Source organism: Pinus tabuliformis, chromosome 1_2 (genome assembly GCF_031772625.1).
Source record: "Pinus tabuliformis cultivar Carrire ecotype Pingquan chromosome 1_2, CPIR1, whole genome shotgun sequence".
In the NCBI taxonomy this organism is placed as follows: Eukaryota; Viridiplantae; Streptophyta; class Pinopsida; order Pinales; family Pinaceae; genus Pinus; species Pinus tabuliformis.
Window position 1 is genome coordinate 299,298,760 of NC_142298.1, and position 25,154 is coordinate 299,323,913.

The 25,154-nt window shown below is 39.1% G+C and overlaps 1 protein-coding gene across 1 annotated transcript in view; it reads left to right on the plus strand.

Annotated features, from left to right (window-relative positions):
- The first annotated feature begins 15,079 nt into the window (after positions 1-15,079).
- LOC149205524 (threonine dehydratase 1 biosynthetic, chloroplastic-like) overlaps positions 15,080-25,154 on the plus strand; it is a 48,526-nt gene continuing 38,451 nt past the window's right edge. The window contains exon 1 of the mRNA XM_089395094.1: positions 15,080-16,066. Coding sequence (XP_089251220.1) covers positions 15,530-16,066 — 537 coding nt within the window. The 5' untranslated portion in view covers positions 15,080-15,529. The remainder of the gene's footprint in view (positions 16,067-25,154) is intronic.

The window sequence follows — 25,154 nt, forward strand, 5'->3', positions numbered from 1 at the left end:
ATCAAGCATACCTCTTGCTTATAGTGGCATTTTTGAGTGATTTAAAGTGCATTTGGTCCTTATATTTCAAATATTTTTCAACATGCAGTGGCACATTAATCTTGATTGTTTTAATCCCCTCAAACTTCGGCATTTTTATTACAATTGGTTGTGTGAGAATATATTAAATTGTATGTGAATCTTTGTTTACAAATGGTGCCCAATAGTTGTAGGCCACTAGGACCACTAGAGCTTATGATATATGTTGCAAGTTCATGAATTTGTGTGATTGTCATATACTTTAAGGCTTAGATATGAATAATAATGTATGGTACCTAGAAGATTTTTTCACTTATATTTTTTTTTATCACAATCAACAGTGCCATAGATGGCATCTATGGTTATCCATGGATATTCGCCAAAATGCTCCTTGCATTTGCTCAACTAAACCTTATGATATAATTTTGATGGAGATTGTACTAGGAAATGTTGTATCTTGTGCTCTTCCTCTCACACATAATGGTGTTTCCTTTTAAGTATGGGTTATGGGACATGGTGATTATTAGTGTATTTTATGATGGCTCATAACACTCTAAATTATTGTCTATGACTAGGTTGTTCTATGGTGTGTTCAGAATTTACCTCTAGATAAGTGTGTTAGCTTATGAGTTGAGTTGTATTACTGGCGACCTAGGTAGGTGTTTCATGTCACTTTCCCTAGCCATTTTCACTCCCTACCATTTCATTATCATTTCATGCATTTTCATTTACTACTTTCTTGATTAACCTATAATATGTCATTGTAGAAAGTTCCAAAATAAAATCCTATGTACCGCAAAGCCTATAAAAGAAGGAACTAAAGTTAAATTGTAAGCATGAGCCATACCATCTTGCTATAAACATCAATTTCATCAGGTCCCATTCTCAAGTGAAAAAAAGGAAAGGAAATGAAGGGACCACACAAATTAAGAAAAGGAGACGGGTCATAAGAAAAAGAGGCTCAAGGAATGGTAACTCAACTCCAAGTGCTCCCTCTAAAGGCACACGTGGATGGCCCGAGTGGATGATAAAATAATGACCCCTTGCCCTTGAAAGCTAAGGGGAATACCTCTTCACTCATTCCACATAACTATGTAGTTTAACTCATGAAAACATTGGTTCCCTAGTATTGCACTCATGACATCACCTAAACCTAACTTAGAGTCCAAGGAAATGCATATTGCCTTAAACGTTTTTGCATGTAATTAAGGCGATGCCCACACTATGGCCAAGTTAGGAAGGGATAAAAATTAAAAGGGTCATTGAACTATTAGAAGATCTTCACCCCCCCCTAACACATATTTGGAGGCAATTATCATCACTTTTGAAGAGTTCCTTGCCTAGGGCATTGTGACCTTGCCTTGGGAATTGTAACACTTGCACTAGGTATTGTGTCTCCCCTTTGGGAAATGTGATACTACATTGAGAGTTTCGATATTGCATTGAGAGTTGCGATATTTTCCTTTGCTTATGGAAGAGGTCACTAGATGCTTTATGGAGGTGCAATGTGTGTTGGAGGAATCATGATCATAGTTGTTGTAGCATCTTAAAGAGCTACCCACCTTGGAGAGCTGCCACATGCCACATGTGTGGGTTGTTTCCTCACTTTGAGTGGTTAACTTAATTGTTGAGGTAGCTACTTTGGTTTGAGGATAAAAGGTAGGATTATGTTGACCATTTGCTTCCTTGTTTGGACACTCTTGCATATGTGGCCTAACCATTTCATCTTGCATTGTGTTTGTTTTGCATTTGAATTCATGGTCACTAGTTTTTTATAGACATAGTAATTAAGCATAAAAGAGCAAGTTAAATTTTAAAAAGTAATTTTAAGACATGTGTTGGTGAATTGAGGCACCAATGTGTTATTGAATATGGATCATACAAAAGTAAATGGATAAGGTTGCCACTACTGAATATTTTAGAAAGTGACATTCAAGTGTAACAAACACCCTGTGAATCCTAGAAATAGTTGGGTTTTATAAGTTGATCATTGATGTTAGCATTACCTTGATCAACTCTCGTCACCTGAATGAAAATAAAGTTGATTATCTCAAATGTAATATTTTATTGACTATGCTTGGGAATATAGACCCTAATGAAGTGTGGTAGGATTCACGCTAATATGTTAGAGGTGCCACATGGAAGATACATTGATGAAGAATTAGTGACAAAATGGAGTTATGTTGATCGCTTTTCCAGTTAGCTACAAGCATCAACCTCATAAGGAATTATTTAGATTCCCTCTACTTTTTTATAGAGTTGGTACTCCTCTTTCACACTTTGATTTTAAATGTATTTTCTCAAATAAATAAATATAACATTTAAGACTCTACACCTATGAGTGGACTAGGTGGTTTAAAGGGAAAATAATAAATAAAAGTATAAATGAAAAGATGGTATATTTCTCACAAATATAAATACCTAACGTATTCCATTACATCCATCCATTCATACCATGAGAGAAACTTATTTGAAGTAATATATACATACATATATATATATATATATATATATATATATATATATATATATATATATATATACAAAAAAATAAAAAATAACGACGCATATATTTAAGATACTTTTAAATGATTTCATTCATTCATAACCATAAGATGCATAGGAGAACTTTAATGACATCTCATGCTTTATAAAAGTATTTGAAATCACAAATGTCATGAACTCTTGAAATCCAATCTTGTATATACTCCTTCATATGTGGAACTAAAATATCCTACTTCACCTTAAGTGTAAGGATTACTTCCTTCATTTCTTTAAAAATAGAGTGTAATTTTCTATAGTTGCCTAAGTGGGCATCATTATCATTAACAAAAGTAACTAACCACATTTTACCTTGAATATTGGGTTTTCTTAAATGTATCTTAAATTACCCTCGAAATGTGCACAATGCATACTTCCATGAATTTCACTAAATATAACTCATAGAGAGAGAGATTTCTCTTATAGAACTAAACAATAACAAGGTGTGAGATTCTTTATTATGTGAAGTGCAAAAGTCAGGGTGTCCAAGGAAAGTTTTTGTGGAGAAAAGAATGTGGGAGTCTTTTGCACACAAATGAAAAATCTCCAAAGTATTAAGAATGTAGAAGTCTTTGGTAGAGATAAGTAATGTGCAAATTGTGGAAGGTTACTTTGGGAAGATGGATCTTTATACAAGTCTTAAAAATCAGATTAATTATTATAACTTTAGCAAGAGAAAGTGATGTATGAACATTTTATGGATTAATGGAAAATGGAAGGGAAGAAAATGAATCTCATTGCAAAAGGAAAACTTAGATAGTATGGGTGAGACATGATAATGGACCAACAAGTTCATGTCTAAATCATGGTTGCATTGAACATGATGGGGAGTCTGTTCTTGCCACAAATGAGATTGCTATAGGACTTGTTATAGGCTCACTTTTGGTCACACTACAAACTAAGTGGTGCCAATTGGGGACCATAATCTAAGGCATAGATCAATGAGAGTGTGATGACACTATTTAACTACCTTGATACAAATGATTTGCCAATTCCTAAGAGACCACAATGGGCAACCACAAATTTGAGGAGGTTTTCGCTTACGATATAAGCATATAGTGGAGAAGAATTGAGAAAACCAATAAATGAATGTGAACAATGATAAACATTTTTTTGAGAAAATAAATACTTTTTTGCTATTCAATTTGAATAAAAAAGAAGTACAAGACAACTTGTCAGATTTCCATGCATACAATGAAGCAACACTAAGCTTGAATTTGACTAGAATATTTTCAAATTCGTTGATATAAATTAAACTGAAAAGACTAGTGACAAAACACATATAGTGATTTCAATTTTTTTCTAGAAGTTGTAAGTTGACTAAAAAACTTGTAATAGAGGACAACTTTAAGAAATAGAGTTCCCTCCTTCCACTGGTGAAAACTGGAAATATATAATAGAAAATATAGATTGCAAAGCTGCTTGAGTATTTTGAAAAATAAACCATCGACCTATTGGGATCGAATGAGCACTTTGTATTGTGGATCCATCGTGTTCTTCATAATAAATGAGTCTAGGATCCAATGAGAGAGTTTTTTTTGAAAGGTTGTAAGCTATTGATTAAACTCCCTGTAAATATTGTGAAAGTTTATCTCCTAAAAGTCTTTCTTCTTCTCTTCAATTCTGCCCTTCCATGCTACAAGATTTAGAATCTCCATATGAGCTTTACTTGCCATGCATTCAATTACACACTTGGAATCTCCTACAATTTTCATGCATTTAATATTTTTTAATGAGGCTAATAACATAAGAGCCTAAACAACAATTAGTTCAGCTTTTGTATCAATTCCAATTCCTATACCAACTCTTAAAAGCACATATTTGTTCCTTGTCATTTTAATCATCCTTCCCCCTCGACAAATGTTTCCTTGTGTTGCTCCATCAAATAAACCGACTCAAAGATCCTTGGAAAAACAAGGGAAGCAGATTCTTCTTAGATTTTTCTAGAGATGGATGGAGTAGAACAAGCAAAAACATCAAATGGTCTAATTTAAATATATAGTTTCACTATCTTTTCCATGGAAAAAATCATAATTTCATTAATAAGAAAGAAATTACATTTTGTAGATGCATATGCATATTCCGATATTTCTATCGATAGATAATTGATCCAAAGAAACATCAAAGCCTACTACCAATGTCACAGTGAGGTAGTAGCCCAAACGGAGTCAGAGAAGAGTCCAAAATTAAAACAGAAGTATGACAATGTATATATTATCTTAATCCACGCAGGGAGATAATATCAAAAATATGTATTGTGCCAATCATAATGGCCGCATAACAGTTCATAAACAACAAAATAAATATGTACAATGATCTGAAAACAGTGTCCAACGATTAAGCTAGAATGTCCATAAAAGGTCTGTGATAGTACTGGTAGAGTTCTCCATCGATCTGTTCACTGATCAGCCAGATGCCCTGCTCCCGGATCATGCCTTCTTTGGAAAGATGGTCAGCCTTTGTGTTCCGCTCCTTGTAGATATGATTACATGAAAAAAATCAAAATTGGAGATCAATCTTAATGCTTCATCAAGTATGTGTCTCAATGAAAAAGACCAGCAATAAGAACGCTTATTCAACCAATCGCAGACAATCTTAGAGTCACCGAACAGTTGTAGAGCATGGCAGTTCTTCTCCAAGGCAAAACGGATGATATAAAAAGCTGTTGAAAGTTCTACAAAGTTATTTGTTCCCCTTCTCAATCCCATAGATAGACTGTAAGAGTGCCTCTCAGATATGTGCAGGATAGCACCCCCCCCCCCCACATCCTTCATCTTGTGCAGCCCCATCAAAATATGCCCAGGGTCGGTTGGGGTCAATTAGTTCTTGAGAAATGATCTGGGCTCTAGCAGGGGGCGGGTCATCAGGGATAAGGTCATAATCCGCTTTGATCATGGCAGCAATGATAGTCCACCTAGGAGGGGAATTTTGAAATATTAAATGATTGCGAGCAATCCAGATAGCCCAACAAAACAACAAGGGGAGGTTTCTCAATTTGTGGGGAATGACAGTGGAAAACCAAAGGTTCCAGGCGTCGACCAGTGAGCCCGGTTTCCAGTTACAATTTGAGGGTACAGCGGCAGTCACAAGATTCCATAATTGGCGAATGACTTGGCAGTTCAGGAATATGTGGGAAGCAAATTCACCATCCTTATTGCAAAAATGACACCAGTGAGGGCCAAAAAAGGATCGCTTCATCAGGTTATCCCCCGTGGGGATTTTATTTCTCAGTATGCACCACAATAATAATCTGGATCTTGGTGGCGCCTTGAGCTTCCAGAGGTGTTTCCACCACTGGTGAAGTATGTGGGGCTTTCGCGGATCCGCCAGAACAATGTATCCCTCCTTTGGTGTATATCTCCCTGATTTCGCCAGTGCCCAAATAATCTCGTCATCACCTTCTGTTAATCGGATATGAGCCTCTAGGAGGGCTTGTATATAGTCCCTCCAATTCTGTTGCCATGGAGGAGGAATGTTGAGTTGAAGATCTGTTTTCCATGCCTGTTGAAGAAATGAGGAGTTGAGCTCATCAGCAATGTGTGCAAGGTGTGTAACATGTTGCTCCCTTAGGTGCATTAAGAGATCCGGAGGTAATCTGTGCATATTCCCACAACCAATCCATGGGTCTATACCAATGCGCACTCTGTTCCTTGAATGGATTCTCCAAGTGATGCCAGAGCGGATGGGATCCAAAGCTTTCAGGACAGCCTTCCAAATTATCGAAATACTGGTATAGAGTCTAACCGGTCTTCTTATCCATTCTAGTACATGAGTAGGGGCGATATATTTCGAGTAGGCCACCCTTGTCCACAAACTGTCCGAAGCTACCAATTGCCATCCAAGCTTTGCTGCCAGGGTTGAGGAAAAATCATCAAGCTTTTTGAGTCCCCAACCACCCCATTTTTTTGGAAGTGTGAGGGCATCCCACTTTGCCCATGCATATATTCTTCCCGGTTGATTACCCCTCCATAAGAATCTGCAGCAGAGATTTTGTATCCTCGACAAAATGCCACGAGGAATCCAGGCCAGAGACATCCAATAAACCGGGGTCGCTTCCAGGACACTCTTGATGAGTGTCAATCGGCCTGCACGAGATAAGAATCTTAAGTACCATATGCTGAGCCTTTTTTCCAGCTTTACAATGAGCCAAGTCCAATCTGCAATCTTGTATCCTATTGGCTTTAACTTGTATCCCAAATATTTCAGCCCCTCCTCCAGAGCAATCGATGTAAAGTTAAATCTGTGGAGAGCATAATGAATTTCGTGCTGTGAGCAGGCTGCGACCGTCAAAGTAGATTTTCCTTCATTAATGATCATCCCTGTGGCCTTCTGAAATAAGGAAAATATATCTCTGATCGATGTCAAATCCCCAACGCTTCCATTGAGAAATACCAGCACGTCGTCCATGAACAGTAGGTGTGTAAGCGTGCAATCATCTGTAATCTTAATACCAATGAGTCTGCCTCTTCTATGATCTTCCGTTATTATCCGCCCAAGTCCTTCCATGATCAAGAGGAAAAGCAGTGGTGAGAGAGGACACCCCTGATGCAAACCACGAGCCGAGGTGAAGAATGGGGATGCACTCCCATTGACCAATACACTGAAAGGTATGTTAGTGATGCATCCCATAATCCATTTAATGAATATAAAAGGGAAACCAAGGTGGGTAAGAAGCATTCTCAGGTATAACCAATTCACCTTGTCAAAAGCTTTAGATAAATCCACCTTCATTATCATACCTTTGCCTTTTTTGCTGTGGAGAGAGTGTAATACTTCCTGTGTAGTCCCAATCGCCTCATGGATTTTCCTGTCCTTCAGGAATGCAAATTGTTCAGGCAGGATGTGCTTCGATAAGATTGGCTTCAATCTGTTTGCTATAATTTTGGCAATTATCTTGTACAAATAGTTACAAAGCGAAATGGGGCGGAATTCATCAAAAGTGGACGGATTGTCAGCCTTCGGGATCAGGGCAATGAATGTGGAGGTAATGGCCGCTTCCAATCTACCCGAAACCCTTGACTCCTCCACAACTCTGAGGAGATCCGGTCCAATCAACTCAAAAAATGCCAAATAAAATTCGATGGACCAACCATCAGGTCCTGGGCTTTTGTCCTTGCTGAACCATTTTAAAGTGGCCTCCAACTCCCCCAAAGTGACCTCTTGCACCAAATCCTCCTCATCCTCTTGCTCCACATATCTAGGGAACAGCTGAGCAACCCTGATAATTTCTGCTAAATTAGTCTCCCTGGGGTCACTATAGGCATTTTTAAAGTGCGAGCTTGCAAGTGAGGCGAGCTGAGGGAAAGTGTTTGCTGTCCTTCCCTGTTCATCCTGCATTTGCCAAATAGTGTTAATAGCTTTCCTCCCATTAGCAAACTTTTGAAAAAAATTTGTATTTGCATCCCCCTCCTATATCCAGATGGCCCTGCTCCTCAATCTCCATTTGTCTTCCCTTTCTTTGAGAATCTTACCACAGGCTGTGTAGAGGGATGTGATGTTATTCTTGTGCTCCTCTGATCTATATAGACCTCCCAGCTCATTTTCAAAAACCTCCAGTTCATTCTCAATCTGTCTCAGTGATTGATCATCCTGTAATCTTTTTTGATGGGCCCAGATTTTGGACATCTTCTTCAACTCTGCTAGGTTACGAATAAACCCAGCCGTAGCTGTACCTCTAACCCCTGGTGGGTTTGTTTTCCAGAAATCAGTGACCATGCTGATATATGATGCATCCTTGAGCCAGGTTGAACTGAATTTGAAAGGACCCTTCGACCTGTCCCTTCCACTTTCCATTTCCATATAAATAGGCAAGTGGTCTGATAGCCCACCTGTCCCAACCCATTGCCTTATATTGAGTCCCAAATCCATAACCTATTCCTTGATAAGAAATCTGTCTAGTCTCCTTGTAAGTCCATTATCCCCAACCCTATTATTCCTCCAAGTGGCCTGTAATTTTGTAGCAGGAATGTCTATTAGATGGTGCAGTTCCAATATGGACGAGAAGTAGTCTGAGAGTGAGTCCCTTTGTGCACGATGTCCCCAAGATTCAGCATGTCCTATGGAAAAATTTAGGTCCCCTCCAACTATCAGATTATCAACTGAAAATAGTTCCAAACCAAGAAGGCGATCCCAGAAAATAGGGCGATTCAGGCAAGGCCCATAAATATTGATAACTCTGAAGGGGATCCCCATCTCAGCAGAGTGTACATCTGCCCCAATAAAACCCTATCCTCCCCAACAATTGATTTCCTTGATAGTGCGAGTATTTAAACCCAAAGCAAGTCCTCCAGAACGGCCGTGGGCATCCAATCCCGAAAATCTCCAACCCGACAGAGAGTGTTCAAGGGTACGAGCTATATCACTTGCATGACCCAAGGTCTCCTGGAGGAAAATGATATCCAAAGAGTCGACAGAGAGTAACCGACGGAGTGCTAGTTTTTTGTTGGGTCTAGCAAGCCCTCTGCAATTGTAGGATAGAATCTTCATGGAGGGGGTTTGGATGGGGTTGTTCTTGCTCTAAGAACCCCAGTGATAGTAGATTGCTTGCCCAAAGCAATGTCTACATCAGCTTGTGCGATTTTGAGTTCAGAGGGATGGCCTCGAGAGGCCTTAGAGGGAGGGGGGGATGGAGAATATCCAGTCCAACCTGGTCCTGTGCCGAATGCCTCGATCGAGACCGAGTATTGTATCTTGGGACTAAGGCTGCTGTCAAGGAGGCCGAGGGCTGCGGAGGAGGGGTGCAAAAAAGCGCGGGGGGAGTGGGGGGGAAGGAGGTGTGGGGGGGAGCGATGGCACATAAACTTGGTACAGGGGTCTCAATAGGGAAATCAGTACCCGGACCCAATAACTATTTAGATATTGAATTATGAATATCAGAAAAGCATTGTGTGGTGGGTAAGTGAAAGGAGTTCATACCCGATGTATTGGAGTCACCCGAGGCCGCCGCAGCAGTGCCAGGAACTGGTGGAGGGGGGCGATGAGGTGGCCGACCACGCTTCCTCGGAGTGTTCTGAGCTAGTTCCATAGACCGTAAACCAGGGCTCGAAAATGTGCCTGTTCCTCCAGAGTGAGGAGTAGAAATCCTATGAAAATCCTCAGATGCACGAGGCTGTTCCTCTCTAGCTGGGTCTCCATGTGACAGAGCTTCCTGTTCCTGTGATACCTGGGTAAAATTTCTCGTTGACTTCCTGCTATTCCACTTGTTCAGAGGGCAGTCTTTGAAAAGGTGCCCCACCTTGTGGCAGTGCCTACATCTGAAAGGTACCCCCTCATAGTCCAGCATTTGCCTCCTCGCTGCATCCCTCCACTGAATGTTAATATACTCCGGAAGCCCTTCCGAGAGGTCCATGTGTACTAATATTCTGGCATAAGCCATTCTTCCTGTCGAGATAAAAGATTCATCATGAGTAAGGTACGAGCCCATGGCATCCCCAATCTGTCTGAATATCTGCTCTGTCCAGAAGTGACAGGGAAGACCCGGAAGTCGTACCCAAATCAGTCCAGCCCCCGCCTTTTCAGTCTCTGGATCAAACATCAGAGTCCACCTTCGAAGGAGGATTGGTGCTTGATCAATGTGCCATATTGTAGAGAGGACCCAATTAGTGTGAGCAAGGCTTTTGAAACACAGGGAAAACCATCCCCTCACAAAGGTTTGTACTCAAGGGGGTTCCGACAGATGGTGTCCCCAGACCTCCATCATCCATTTTTGAAGCCTCTCCATGCTGTAATGTCTGCCTCTAACACGCCCTACCAGAACCTTTTTTGCCGAGTCCATTGCCTCACAGAAAGGAGTGTCCTCGGCCAGTTTTAGGAAGATTTCGTTGCTGCTTAGAGGGAGGCATTTTTTTCCTTTTTGAAATCCCTGTTTGTTTGTTGCTCGTGCCTGCCGCCACCCTATCCTCTTGTCCATCTGCAAGTGCGGTCGTGTCCTTCCCTGCCAATGGTCCTTTTGCCCTTAGATTGTTGAAATACCCTGAGATAATGCCTATCCCCGTGAAGTTGCCCTGTGGAGGGTTCCTCGTGTCTAGTGGAGCAGAAAGAACCAGTGTCCGACAATCTGGTGTAGGAGGATACCCCTCCAAGGGTTTATCTGTCTCAATCCCCGCAAGATTCGAACCCAAATCTGGCCCTAGGGTTTGTGTGTCCGGCGCTCGCCCGCAAACGACCTCCGTTAAGGGTTCCGTGAGAGGTGGAGGGCCTGTGTATTCCCGAATGGCCGATGCTTCTAATGCAATCGAGATAGAGGGTATATGCTGCCGAGAGAGTGAAGGTAGGGCATCGACCTCTGCAGCAAGTTCGTGCTCAAATGTTAAATAATCATCCACAGTGGACCCGGTCTGAGGCCATATCGACAGATGTTCCAAAGAACCCGCGGAAAAAACGTCTTTGACCTCCATAACTATCGAAAACCTGAGTTGATAGCTGTCTGCAGGTATGTCGGTGGGGACCAATACTGTTTAGGGGAAAACAAATAAACTTAACCGGCCAAAACCACAAACAGCTATAGAATAACGTGAGAAAGCCACGACGAATGAACCATAAATTGTAACGGGGTCTCCCTCCTATTGATCTTAGATCCTAGTAGCAGGTTCTCTCACCGAGCTCGATGCCCTAACCCTAGTCACTTGTATCCGCCATCCTTGCTCTCTATCTAGAAGGTACCCATATAATTTCACTATCATTATTACAATACATTAATAATTTGATTACATGATGGAAATCAAATGATAAATATATATATGATTTATCACATTACACACAAAAACATATATCTTCATTTTCAGGAGTACATTATATTAATAATGCAAATCAAATGACTGCACATATGTAAGGACAATTGATTATATTATAAAGACAAAAATATAAATATAAATAAAAACAAAGAATAATAAAATGTGCATATAACCATTAGAATAGAATGGTTATTGATTATCATTTATAATATGCATAAAAATATATTTCAATTAAAAAAATATATATTTTATTTATAATAATATATTACATTTAAAATTATATATTTATTTATTAAAATAATACACTTTTATAAATTTAAATAAATATTTGTATGTTTTTCCACATATCAATTTATCTTTATTCTTTTTTTTCTATATATATAATTTTCTCTATAAATATGTATATTTATTTATTTTAGTTATGTTCTAAAATATGTAAACTATTGTGAGAGGAGAAATGAATGAAAAAACATAATTTTATATTACTTAATATTTAATTACATACCAGTATAGATTCGTTTTTAATAGTCTAATATAAGTCGAGAGGATCTAATTTCTTCAAGTGCAAATATTATTTAAATGTTTTGTATAATTATTTAATTATTTAATTTTTATTTTGGTTAATATGATCAAAATTTCAACTTTGATGACAAACCGAAAAATTAAAGTAAAGATGACTCAATTTTTTTTTAAACTTTAATAACCAATAAACAAAATTACACATTTTATACTACACTGTAAAATAAACATCTAAACTCAAAAAAATAAAATATATAAAAACATAATTAAAAAAAACTACTATATCTTAACAAATATAATAACAAAACCTTGGAATATATAAAAGCGTGATAAAGAAAAACTACTATATTTTGCAAATAATAACGGCACAAAATTGTGTTATTGTATTTATTGAATTTCAAATTTAGACAGCTCCAAACCACCACCCATGTGTGAGGTGTAAAGGCTGAACAATGTCGGAAATAAATATAGAAATCACGTTTCTTTAACAGGTCCCCGCCAACCTAAAAACTCATATTAAAAATGACATCAACCCCAAGGGGAATCTCGCCCACGCGAGAAATAGTTGCGTACAGTGTCATTTCAACTATAGATGTTATAATAGAAAGCAAAATTGTATTTAAACATATGCATGATTACTGTACGCTCTTTATTGTGGTCACTTGCTTTATTTTACTTATGTTACTTGATGTATACGCAACTAATATTAGTAATATAAGTATGGGGGTTTTACGCAACTAATATTAGTAATATAGTTTTGTTAATGCGCTGAATCAGTATATTGGTAATATAGTTTTATTAATGCACTGAAACAGGATCCGTTAATCTTTCTTAAATTTAAGTGGGTTGTTATATATTGTTTTAAATTTAAGTGGGTTGTTATATATTGTTTTAGTAAAGTAAGGGAGTTATAGTTTCAGATAATCTTCTTAAATTTAAGTGGGTTGTTATATCTTGTTTTAAATATAAGTGGGTTCTTATATATTGTTTTATTTTAGTATAGTAAGGAGTCATAGTGTTAGATAGCTATTGCTTAAATTTAAGGGTTATTATATATTGTTTTAGTGTATTAATAAAGTTATAGCTCCAGAAATATTGATAGCCATTACATATATATCCTCATTAATGTATCGGAGTAGTATATGTTGACATTTAAATTTTATATTTGTCTAAATTTAAGAATTGGGATATACATTTTAAAATTTATATTTCCCTGTTTACATTTATTTATTATAAAATTATAACGTAAATGTTAGATAACACATAATATTATATATCCCCGGATGCGGGTGTCAAAGGGCATGGCATGCCACATGCTCGGCATGTGCCACCACGTGACGAGCAAAAGGAATTCATGACCCGGGCCGCCGAAAGGTTAAGAAGGGGAAGGCGCAGCAGAGTTATTAATGGTGACGCTGGGAACGATGGAGTACCAGCAGAAGGCATTCAATGTCTGCAAATCCCAAGAGAATGAATACAATGTTAAATGGAAGAGGATGCTGTTGCTCAAGGCTCAGAGAGCCAAGCTAGCAACGCAGAATTCAGAGGGTAGCAAGAACGCATCTGAGGCAGAAGGTGAAGGCGTTCACCTGGGCGACGTTGGCTTCTTGTTGGCCCATTCTGTGCGTGATACCTGGGCAATTAATCTCGGCTTTGTGGGGAATTGGGGAAGGCACTCAGACAGCAGAAGGAGGTGGAATTTCGATCCCACAGGTTCGTTCTTGGAGCAACTTGAAGGCGCAGCGGAATTCATGGCACGAACGCAGGAAAGACAGCCATGCAGGCGGGGTTCTGGACGCGGAACATCCTCTTGCTCCCCTGCAGCAGACGAACACCATCACTGCTGCTGCTGCTGCTGTCACAGGAGAGCGGGAGCCTTACTAGTTTCAGCCAATCAATTCATGGAGGTGGGTAGTTCTAGTGAAAGTGAGGCCGGGCTTCCAGCCTTTGGCACAGTGGTCTTCACACTGGGCAGCACGCAGAGCAACCCAGGCATCAATGCGCATATATCAATCCTCTTCACGCAGGCTCCGGAGAAGAACGATAAGGGAAAGCAACCGGTCTTGGCTGAGCGCAGCAAGGGAAAGCAACCGGTTTTGGATGAGATGCCTCACGAAGGCAACATAGTGGATGGTCCAGCACTGCAATCTACAGTTGAGGCGGGCAGTTCATGGCAGGAGCCGCAGCAAGCCCCACCACAGCCTTCAGAGCAGACTCCGCCGGACGCTGAGAAGGACCCCTGGGCTGGTATTCCGGAAGGCCAAGGATGGAGTTATATCTATGAGGCGGAGCCTGAAGAATAATCCTCAGAGGCACTATCGGGTCTACTTCTTTCGCTATGTTAATTTGCTTTTAGTTCCTCTTCATACTCTATGTCCATCTGCTATTTGTCTTTTTGTGTTTTTTGCTAAGAAGCCCCTGCGCGGGCTGATAAAATACTGTCTATGTTCAGGTCTGAGTCAAATGTTTTGGTTAATCATGGAGATGATGCCCCTGCGTGGGCAATTACTGTGTCAAGCAAAGTCTTCCACGGCGCCACAGATGGCCCTGGACAAACTGGTTTTCTCCTGTAATGTTACCTGTATATAATATATTGGACTAGCTAGTTTTACTGAGAAAAAAAAAACACATAATATTATATATAAATTGAAAAAGGGAAAAATAATATCAATTCATATGTCAACTACATTTACTTATATAACTATGCCAATAATACAACTAAATTGTAATGAAAAAGTATTTGTCTTTTAATCATCAACAATTTAGTGAACCAATTCAAGTCTTTTTCAGCATTACTAATTAACGTCTCTTTACATCTATTTATTTGGATGCTTAGATTTGGTTCTTCATCTAAAATGAACCCCACTATTTTTAGTATCTAAATTGTTTGAAATGCGTAAATCATATTTTCTCTGTATAATTTTCATATTTTTTTTATCATACATATTATGAATCACATAATATTACTGGGCGTAGTCTAAAGAGGGGAAGAGTTACCCTGAAAATTATAGAAATTCCAGTTATATTTAGAATAAATGCGGCAATTTTTTTTATAAATCCAAGCTGATAATTCAGCAGACTCCTGACCATTCAGCCAACTCCTCACTATTCTCGAAACAAAAAAAGGTGCAAAACAGACAAACTGCCTGTATCATTGAACATTACAAATTGAACATTACAAACAAACAAGTTCATTGAACATTACTACTGTCGTGCATCTCATGATAAAAAGTCTTTTGGTCGCATGACACGGTAAGAAAATGCAGAAAAACCAATAACAAGAACCCAACAGACATCAGACATCTCATGATAAAAGTTTTTGGCCGTATGACACGTTAAGAAAATGCAGAAAGCACAATAACAAGAACCCAGCAGACTGCTGAACTTCATTTGACGTAACAGCTCTCCCACCCGTGTTCTTCAACACACCACATACCACAAAAAGCATTACTGATTCGAGCACATGATTTGCATGGTGCACCTGTTACAAATATTTCTGAGCATAACACGGTTTTACATTCTTAGGGAGGGTACATTTTCTGATCCAACACGACTTTTCTGACTTTATATATTAAATCATTTCCCGACTGGCTCTCTGGGCGTGAGCGAGCGAGCGAGGGAGCATACACATGCTTTTGAGACTACTTGAATCAGGCTCCTGAATCCCTTTTGATTTCTGAATCCCCTTCATTCCTGCCCAGCTGAGAGCTTCATCAGCCATGGAAGTTCTCGGAAGAAAAACACCCACATTGCCATCTTTCATGTTCAACTTCAAATCTAGTGAAAATGATACACCATTTAGATGCCACTGCAGCTTCCCCACTTCCAGCCATGCATATGCAAATGATGCAAACCTGTTTACGACGGGCCATGCAATTTTTCGTCAGAGCTCGAGAGCGGCAAGTAATGCCGTGGTTCGCGGACTGGAAGCAACGGAAATCTCAGAGGACGTCAAAGTTTCAGATTTGAAGGGTTTTGGTGGCCTAGAAGCTGTTCATGAAATAATGTCGCCATCGTTGTTGAGGGTTTCCTCGGATTCATTGCAGTACGAGGAAGGGTTTCTGGGCGCCATTTCTGAAAAGACAGCGCCTGGTTCTGAAGGACCAGTTAATGTTCCGACGGCAGTCTCATATTTGACGAGAATTTTGTCGTCTAAAGTTTACGAGACCGCCATTGAGTCGCCATTACAGTACGCGCCCAAGCTTTCTGAGAAGACGGGCGTGGAGATTTGGCTCAAACGCGAGGATTTGCAGCCTGTGAGTACTTCTTACCTTTAGCTGGGGTGGGTTTTATCGCTGGGGATGACGGACTTTCTCTCGAAGGGTTTTGGGCTTCTGAGGTGGTAGCTAATTGGGAATGAATTTTGAAAAGTTTTTTTTTACTTCGTTATGTTGCTTGCATTTATCGTGTTGGTAGACAGGAAATTTTAATTTGTCGTTTTGGTAGTTGATATCGTTATTTACCGATGAGCTCTGTCTATGAAATGATACTCGTTGCAGACCATTTTATTGTCAAATTGGTGGTAAACTTAACAGAAGTCCATTCAAGCAAGGCTTTGGACATCGTTCCCATGATGGATTTCCGGCTCGTTGCTCGTAGGCATAATTAGTATATATGTTGTCCGGGAGATAGAATCACTTGATATTGTATTTGATGGAATGAAATTCTCGTTCAACTTTTGAATCCTTTCCCTCCATTTTCAGTCCTCCTTGAGTTAGCATTCTGAACGTCATATTCTTGGGCTTTATATCCTCCCTGGTTTGGTGCTATTAGGAAGAGGTAATAAGAAAGCACTCATCTAGGCTAGGGAGTACGCTATATGGCGATCGCACACACACCCCTGAACTGCTACTATTAGGGTGAGGCAGTAAGAGAGCACTTCTCCAGGGGAGAAGGCGTCAAGCCCCGTATTCGTGCTATTCGAAAGGGCCAGTACTAGAGCACTTCTCTGGATACCTATATGGCGAGAGAACAGCGTTGTATCTTTTCCGCTCTGCTGAGTGGGACAGGCTTCTCCTCTCCCTTTGGTCTTTAGGCCTTATTAACCTTCTTTCCTCGCCGACCTTGTCTTATCTCAATCTAGCCGCCCCCTCGCTTTCGCTAGAAAGAATCCCGTTCGTGACCTCTAATAAGGCAGGTTCAAATGCAGTTAACTGTCTGAAATATTGGGAGTCTTAGATAGAGCCATGAATAGAGCCATGAAGAATCACTTGATATTGTATTTGATGGAATGAAATTCTCGTTCAACTTTTGAATCCTTTCCCTCCATTTTCAGTCCTCCTTGAGTTAGCATTCTGAACGTCATATTCTTTGAGTTAGCTGTCTGAAAAATTGGGAGTCTTAGATAGAGCCATGAAGAAGCACAATATTTCGACAAGTCGAGGGCATGCTTTTTTGTCTCAAGTTCTATATAGATCCGTTGACATTTGGATACTTGATTTAGGTGCATCCCATTATATGTCTCCTTGTCAAGACTTGCTTAGCTATATATCCCATAGCAACATCTCACAAATTGCAGTTGAAGACTCTACTCACCTTGATGTCTTGGGTTTAGGCACCATGCAGTTATCCATTTGTTAGAACTGTCACTTTGGTTTGTGAACTAAAGAGTTGTTGTTGCTAATGAATAGGTTGATCACTTCCAGATTATATAAGTCTGCAAATTTTGAGCCCACCTCAACTTCCTTTTTCATTGCTCATGCTGATTATGAGTAGGCTAGGGCATTATTTGTGCAACTTCAACTATATATATTTGCAGTAATTGTGAACTCAGAATATGGTTCTTGCTCTTCCAAAGGCTTCTTGTACTAATGGGGCTTATGTAGGTTGTGCTCTTGGCAAACAACATCAAGATCCCTTTCCTAAAGGGAAAGCCTTATGTGCTATAACAACTTTTGAGTTGGTGCATAGTGATTTGATGTCATTTCCAACTCATTCTTTCTCACGAGCTAAGTATGTGTTAATTTTTGTAGCATTGGATGTGTTCTAGCCACGAAATTTGGTGGAGAGGCTAGGATACATGAGATCTCCAAGACTCTTAAATTGTTTCTAGAAATTCCACCTAAAGTGACTTAATTATATTATTAATCATTTTTTAATGTTTCCTAAGTCTTAACTTAGGAAAACTGGTTAATTAATCAATATTAATTAAGTCAAGGTGAGAATCATTTAGAAACTCACACGGATCGATTCCAAGATGATCCTAGCCATCGATTAAGTTTTAATCTTGGCCGTTGGAGCTCCAACAGTGGATTATAAGAGGAAGTTGATGGGCACTTGGAGAACACACTTGAGAACACCAAAAATTTGATTTCCTTGGCAGATCAATTTCCAGAGTAGCAACAGTCAACTGTCGGAGAGCCAGAGATCGAAGCAGTGAGTGAGGGGTAGGGACAGTGAGTCCGGAGGAGATTTTCCAAATCCGAAGAGGTAGCAGCAAGAGGGCCAAGTTATTCCCAGTGAAGCAACACAGAGGACTGCGCAGTTACTTCAGATTGGTAGTTTGATTTAGTTGAGGAAAAATTCGTTCTTAGTTCCAGAGGCCGGGCAGAGGTTCCAGAGTGCCGGAGAGACGATTTCCTTAGTAAAGGTAGGCGAAATGACTTCATCAAAGTCTGGTTGGAGGTTTGACATCATAGAGGCTAAGCAAAGCAGCGTAGAGGCTGACGCAGAGGGTCCAGGAGGTCGAGTTTTCTGAAGGCAAGTTGTGCTGGGATTGCTTGTGGAGGGAGGGTAATTCCCTTCAATAATTTTGCCTAGATTTTTCTTGCCGTGGATTGCCAGATTGCTTGTGGAGGGAGGGTAATTCCCTTCAATAATTTTGCCTAGATTTTTCTTGCCGTGGATTGCCAGTTTCAGACATCCATATTGTACTAAGATTTTCATTGCTGCATAATAATAAAACCCTCACTGCTGCATTGGTTTTCCCAAGTTGGTTTTTTCGGGGACATTTTTTTGAAAATAATGGTGTCATTTATATTGTGTGTGTGCTAGAATTTTCTCAGTTTGTAGCGCTATTATTTCCACAGTATTTTATTTGTGAAGGTTGCAGTGTGATTTATTTGATATTTGCCATAGCATATAAATAGTTAAAATACTTAACAATTAGAAAAATAAATTCCACTTGTTGCAATAGGATTTCAATAGTGAAATTTTCACAGTATGCACTAACATTTATTGATGATTTCTCATGGCACTCTTGTGTGTACTTCCTTAAGTAGAAGAGTGAAGTCTTTGCAACATCTAAGACACTGAAAGCCTTTTTTAAGAAATAGTCATCTTGCTCCATCAAGAAACTACACAATGATAATGGGGTAGGATATGTTAACCTAGCATTCAAAGAGTTCTGTAGAGAATAGTCATACGACATCGACAGTTTGTTTCCTACACCCCTCAACAAAATGACATTGTTTAAAGGAGGAATTGAACGGTAAAGGATATGCTTAATTGCATGATTCAGTCTAAGAATATGGCACCTTCTTTTTGGCCAAAGCAATTAATTGTGCCAATCATATTCAAAATTGGATGCCTCATAGGGCAGTTCAACATATGACTCTAATGGAAGCTTGGACACATTTGGTAGTCCAGCGTGGTCATTAATTCCATATGAAAAGCATAAAGCAATGGAAAAGAAGAGTCAACCACTGATATTTGTTGGCTACTATGAGGACAAGAAGGCATATAGGCTTTTTGATCCTACTTCTAACGAAGTTTTGTTTCGAAGGGATGCCCATTTTGATGAGCACAACAATTGTGCATTTCCTCTTTTTCCTTCCTTAACTTTTACTATTGAAGAAAGTTTAGCTGAATGTCCTGATCCAGAAGAGAATATACCATCAATATCATCTGAACCTCAGTAATCTAGTCAGGAACAACTTGTTCAAAATTAGTCTTTGAGGAGGAGCCTTTGTAGGTGAATGCAGCTTGATAGATATGGCTAAGAAGTCACTAATTTAAGTTATCTTGCCTCTAATCAACCACAATTAAGTGGAATCTCTCTTTTAGGTAATGCCATTTCATAAAATCCACAATAGTTTTTTGACGTTGTTGGAATACCTAAGTGGTAAGTTGCCATGACAGAAGAGTATTCTTCTTTGATGAAGAATCACACTTGGGATTTCCTTCCGTTTTCTAAGGAACGCAGGTTGGTTTGTTGGAAATAGGTCTACAAAACCAAAGATGCAGTAGATAACTCTATTGACCAATATAAGGCACGTTTTGTGGCCAAGGGTTTTTCACAAGTTGAAGGAATTGATTATTCTGAGACTTTTTCCCTAGTTGTCAAGATGGATTCTATGTGCCTTATGCTTTCTCTTGCTGCTTCCCAAGGCTGGTTAGTTTACCAGATGGATGTAAAGAGCACCTTTCAACATAGTGATATACATGAAGAAATTTATATGGAGCAACCTCCAGGGTTTGTGTAGGATTCTTCAATAGTTTGCAGGCATCATCGTTCACTATATGATCTCAAACCTCCTATATCTTGGTATGAGAAGATGGATAGCTTTTCCACTTGCTTTAGGGTTCAACTATTGTCATTTGATCCTACAATTTTGATGCAGGAGCATTCTTCAAGGTTTATAAGACCTAGGAGTCTTATCACACATTTACTAAAGGGAGTGGGTTCCCTTAATTATTTATTTATTTTCCTAAGTTTATTTTGAGTTTTAAAGAGATTGGAATGTAATTTGATTAATAGGGAATATCTCATGAGTTGTAGAGATCTTAGGAATGAATGAGTAATCCTAGGAAGAGTGAGGATTTTAGGGATTTGAAATATCTAATTTAGGATTTTGTTGAGGGAAAAATGGAGCTGAAAAGATACTTTAGGAGAAAGTGAGAGAATTGTGGGATCAAAACTGAAATGGTTCATGAATCCTTTTCTTTTATATATTGTAAGCTTTAGAAACATTCGAGAGGTTTTTTTCAATAAAGAGTTCTTCCTTTTGGGAAGAGAATTGGAGGTGAGCTATAGGTTAGAAAGAGTAGTAGAGGGATTTGATGGAAAAGAACTGAAACAGTTGAATGTGACGATTTCCTTTGTAAATATTTTATAAATACCAAAACAGTGTGGATTTGTATATATCTGTGTGACAATCAGGGTTTCTTCGCTTGAATAGTTGAATTTGTGCACTGGTAGCGAGAGTCTGTGATTATTAATTTCCTAATTGGTATCTTGTTGCATCTCTGTAATTTATACACATGAATGGTCAAATTCCGGAGGTTTTAGATTCCCTGTGAAATGATTGAACCTGTGTTCCTTATGTTTCGAACTCACATGATTCTGTGTTCGTTATGTTTTGATTCTGTAATAATCCTTTTGGTGATAGAGGTTTATGCTGGTAACTACCCTTGGCTTGGTGGTTGGATGTTCTGTAAACTCATGTCTGGTTATTGATTAGCCACAAAGGAATAATCGTGACAGTCTAAAATTTGGTGGATTGAAGATAATCGACAGAAATTGTGTGAATTCGGAGGAGTATTGTGGCCGCAGAGTGCAGACTAGAGTCAAGGTAAAAGTGGCAGATGAGAAAGAAATTTGGCAGACTGCTAAAATTGATGGAAATCGCGGGGAAGTGGTGATCGTCCGATCAGAGGAGATCGACACATATTGCATCAGAACATGCAAGCAGGTTAACATTTTAAACGGATGCGATGTGGTTATTAAAAAGAGTTTAAGGTTCAGAGTGATCGGACCATCTGTTTAATGGGTGATCGGACGCATATTGCTTTCGAAAGTGCGCATAGGTTAACATTAGAAATGGATGCGATAAGGTTTTATACAACGAGATTAAAACCTCGTTGAGTTCTGGCCATCAAGACTGTTCGTTGGTTGATTGATCGGATGATAATCGCGCATGAACATGTGCGTGGGTTAACGGACCTGTTGTGACCCGATATGTTATCAAAGAGGATTAAATTTTATTTGAATTCCGGTCATACAAGTCAAACGATCGTTTCATTCCGGTTGTGTTTAAGCATATTACATGCGAGAGGAGTCACATGATTGTGTGAACTGCGATATGTAGAAGGATTTTTGTGAAGGAAACCATGGGCCACCGCAACGAAAGCGTCTCACGATAAAAATTAACCATACAGTGGGCCCATAACCCATCGGCTGAGGATCAGGTCGCGAAAGATGCGGCTTTGTTGCATCAAATTTACAATCAAAGGCAGGGATTTCATCTTTTGGTTCTAATTTTGTATGTGGATGATTTAATCCTCACATGGAGTTCTTCATCTATGATTCCTAGTGTCAAGGAAGCATTGATGGGACAATTTGATATGATCGACCTTGGCCTTCTACAGTACTTTCTTGGACTGCAAATTCATTGGTATTCAGAAGGGGTTGCCATCTTTCAACAAAAATATACTCTTGATTTACTAGCGCTTTGGCATGGCTAATTGCAAGCTCACACTTATTCCTTTTTAGTTAGGTGTTACTCTGACCATTAGTTGCACCTCACCACGGGTGGATCCTACATTGTATCGACAGTTGGTTGGGAGTCTACTTTATTTGACTCACACTCAACCTCATGTTGCTTTTGCAGTAGGGTTGGTCTCTCGATTCTCTCAAGATCCTCATGAGACTCATTGGAAGGGAACAAAGCATGTTTTGAGGTATATTCAATGGACTTCTAGATTTGGCATTCAATACATCGATGGTATTTTTGAGATTGTGGGTTTCATGGATTTTAACTGGGTTGGATTGGTTGTTGATTGAAAGTCCACATCTGTCTTTTTTTGGTTTTTTTTCTCGTCTTGGTATTGCTTGGTCCTACAAGAAACAATCGATGATTGCATTATCTTCTGTAAAAGTTGATTATGGAGCTACAGTTCTTGCTTGTCAGGAAGTTCTCTGGCTTCAACATTTATTGATTGAGGTTTAATGCATTTTTGTGCTTCCTCATTGTTGTAATTATTAGTAGCACAAGGAGGATAAAGCATTGAATTAAATGCTAGTGTTTCGAGGATAATGTTACCCATACTTGACTTCAATGCAGGAATTGACAAGGTGTGTGGTTTCGAGCATTGAACAAATGAATGCACTAATTCTTTGCAATTGAAGAGCTTCATTGCACATGCACTTGGACCAACCCACGATTCCACAAAAAATCTTATGGGGCTTGCCTTACTACTCCTATAGCATGGTGAAAGGTATGCACATTGATGGACTAGTTTGTGAGTGAATTTGTGTTAGTGTAATATACCTAGGGTATATTGCAACTAAGGTTATAATGTAGTAATCATTATGTATTAAATAATAATATTCATGTAATGGTTGGGACAATTATTATGAAATCATTAATGTGTAATAATGATAAGTTGTGCCCTTTGCTAAGGACGTGACCTATCACCTACTGCATGTATACATACATCTATTGTACTCAATCAAAATCAACAATGATATATATATATATATATATATATATATATATATTATTTGAAATGGATATTTGGAATTACTTAGAATTCATGATATTTTCATCACTTAGAATACTATGTTTACTTCAAGTGGTGTGAAAGCTAGAGCCAAATTCTTATGGTCTGCGATAATATATATTTTTGGATGTTCCAATGATCAATGATCAAATTATTTTTCTAGTGACATCAGAATTCAAAAGAAAAAAATGTGACCTTGCCTTGGGGATTGCAACACTTACATTGGGCATTGTGCCGCCTTCCCTTAGGCATTGTGACACTACATTGAGAGTTGTGATATTACATTGGGAGTTGCGATATTTTCGTAGGCATGTGGAGGAGGTCACTAGCATGCTTTATAGAGGTGTATTGTGCTTTGGAGGACTCACAATCATAGTAGTAGCATCTTAAAGAGCCACCCACATTAGAGAGCTCCCACGTGTGGGTTATTTCGTCTCTTTGAAGGGTTGACTTGATTGTTGAGGTAGCTACTTTGGTTTGAGGAGAAAAGATGGGATTCTTTTGACCATTTCCTCCCTTGTTTGGACACTCTTGTATGTGGCACTTCATATTTTATTGTTATGTTGACCGTATTGCCCTAGTTAGTTGAGAAGATAATGGTTTTTTTATGGATTCTTAGGCTAGATTTAGGATTTTATTACTATTCTATTGAGGAGGTGGTTGGTTTTCTTCTCTATTTAAGAGAAGCTCCTCTCATTGTAAACTTTGATAGAAGCTTGTGGAGAAAAATCTCAAAACTCTAGTCTATTTGCCGGTTAATGCTATGGATGGTTGATTAGAGTGTTCTTTTGGAAGATTTATCCATATGGATGCTTATGTGATGGATGGATGATCCAGGTGGATATTGGTGGCCGCCCGCATATTCCACTTGGACCCCCACCACTATCTCTTTTAGTTTTTCGGTTTCCTTAATTGTAGCACAATTTACTATTTTTGGCAGTTTTTCGGGCCCTGAACTTCTGGAGCCGTTTTGAGGCCCTAAACGACGTTTTTGGGGAAAATTGGGAAAACCTCAATATTTGACTGATGTTTGCATTTGAAAGTTGTAGTCCTTGGATAGATTTTTTTAACGAGGTATTGTGCGCGTCAAACGAAGATCGTATGCCAAAGTTATGACCCTAGGAAGTTGATGTACTGATTTACACAAACCGGGCCCATTGTTTTGGCGCTTCATCTCCTAGGGTTAGGTTTTTGGATGTTTAGGGCTTTCCATTGTTTCTCAATAATAAATAGGCCTTCGAGCCTCATTGTAACACAGTTCAGAGGCATGTAGCTACCACATCTCTTTTCAGAGATAAGCTACCATCGCCTGAGCTAGTTTATTTCCATTTTTTATGCAAGCATACTTCAGTTCTTGATATTAATGAAATGAAGTGTTCATTCTTGCTGCATCTATGTCTTTATGTTTATATCTATATTTTGTTGCGTTCCCGCATAAGTCTGGATCAGTGGCATTAGAGGGGTTTGCTCTTTCTCTGTTTTTCTTTGCATGTCCCCAACGAGGTTAGGGTATAAGGAGTTAGGGTTTGAACTAGTTGAACTTTTGCAAGACTAGCCTCGCAAACCTCGATGACCTCCCATGGCGGAAGAAAAGAAAGATGAGGGAGCAGGAAATCCCTTCAAAATATTGCTCGAAGAAGCCCTTGAGCGACAAAGGAACATGATGATGGATAACTTTGCCTAGATCCTTTGACGAATGCCCATAGGCAACACATCTTCATCTGACAGCCACTCTGGAGGCACCACTCCCTTCAAGGTACAAGTCAACTTTGATATTCCCATATTTGAAGGCTAGATAGATGCAGACGCCATAGATAGATGGTTAAATTTATTGGAAGGGTATTTTTCGGTTCATGATTTTTCCAGTAGGGAAAATATTACTTTTGCACTCCTCAAAGTCGC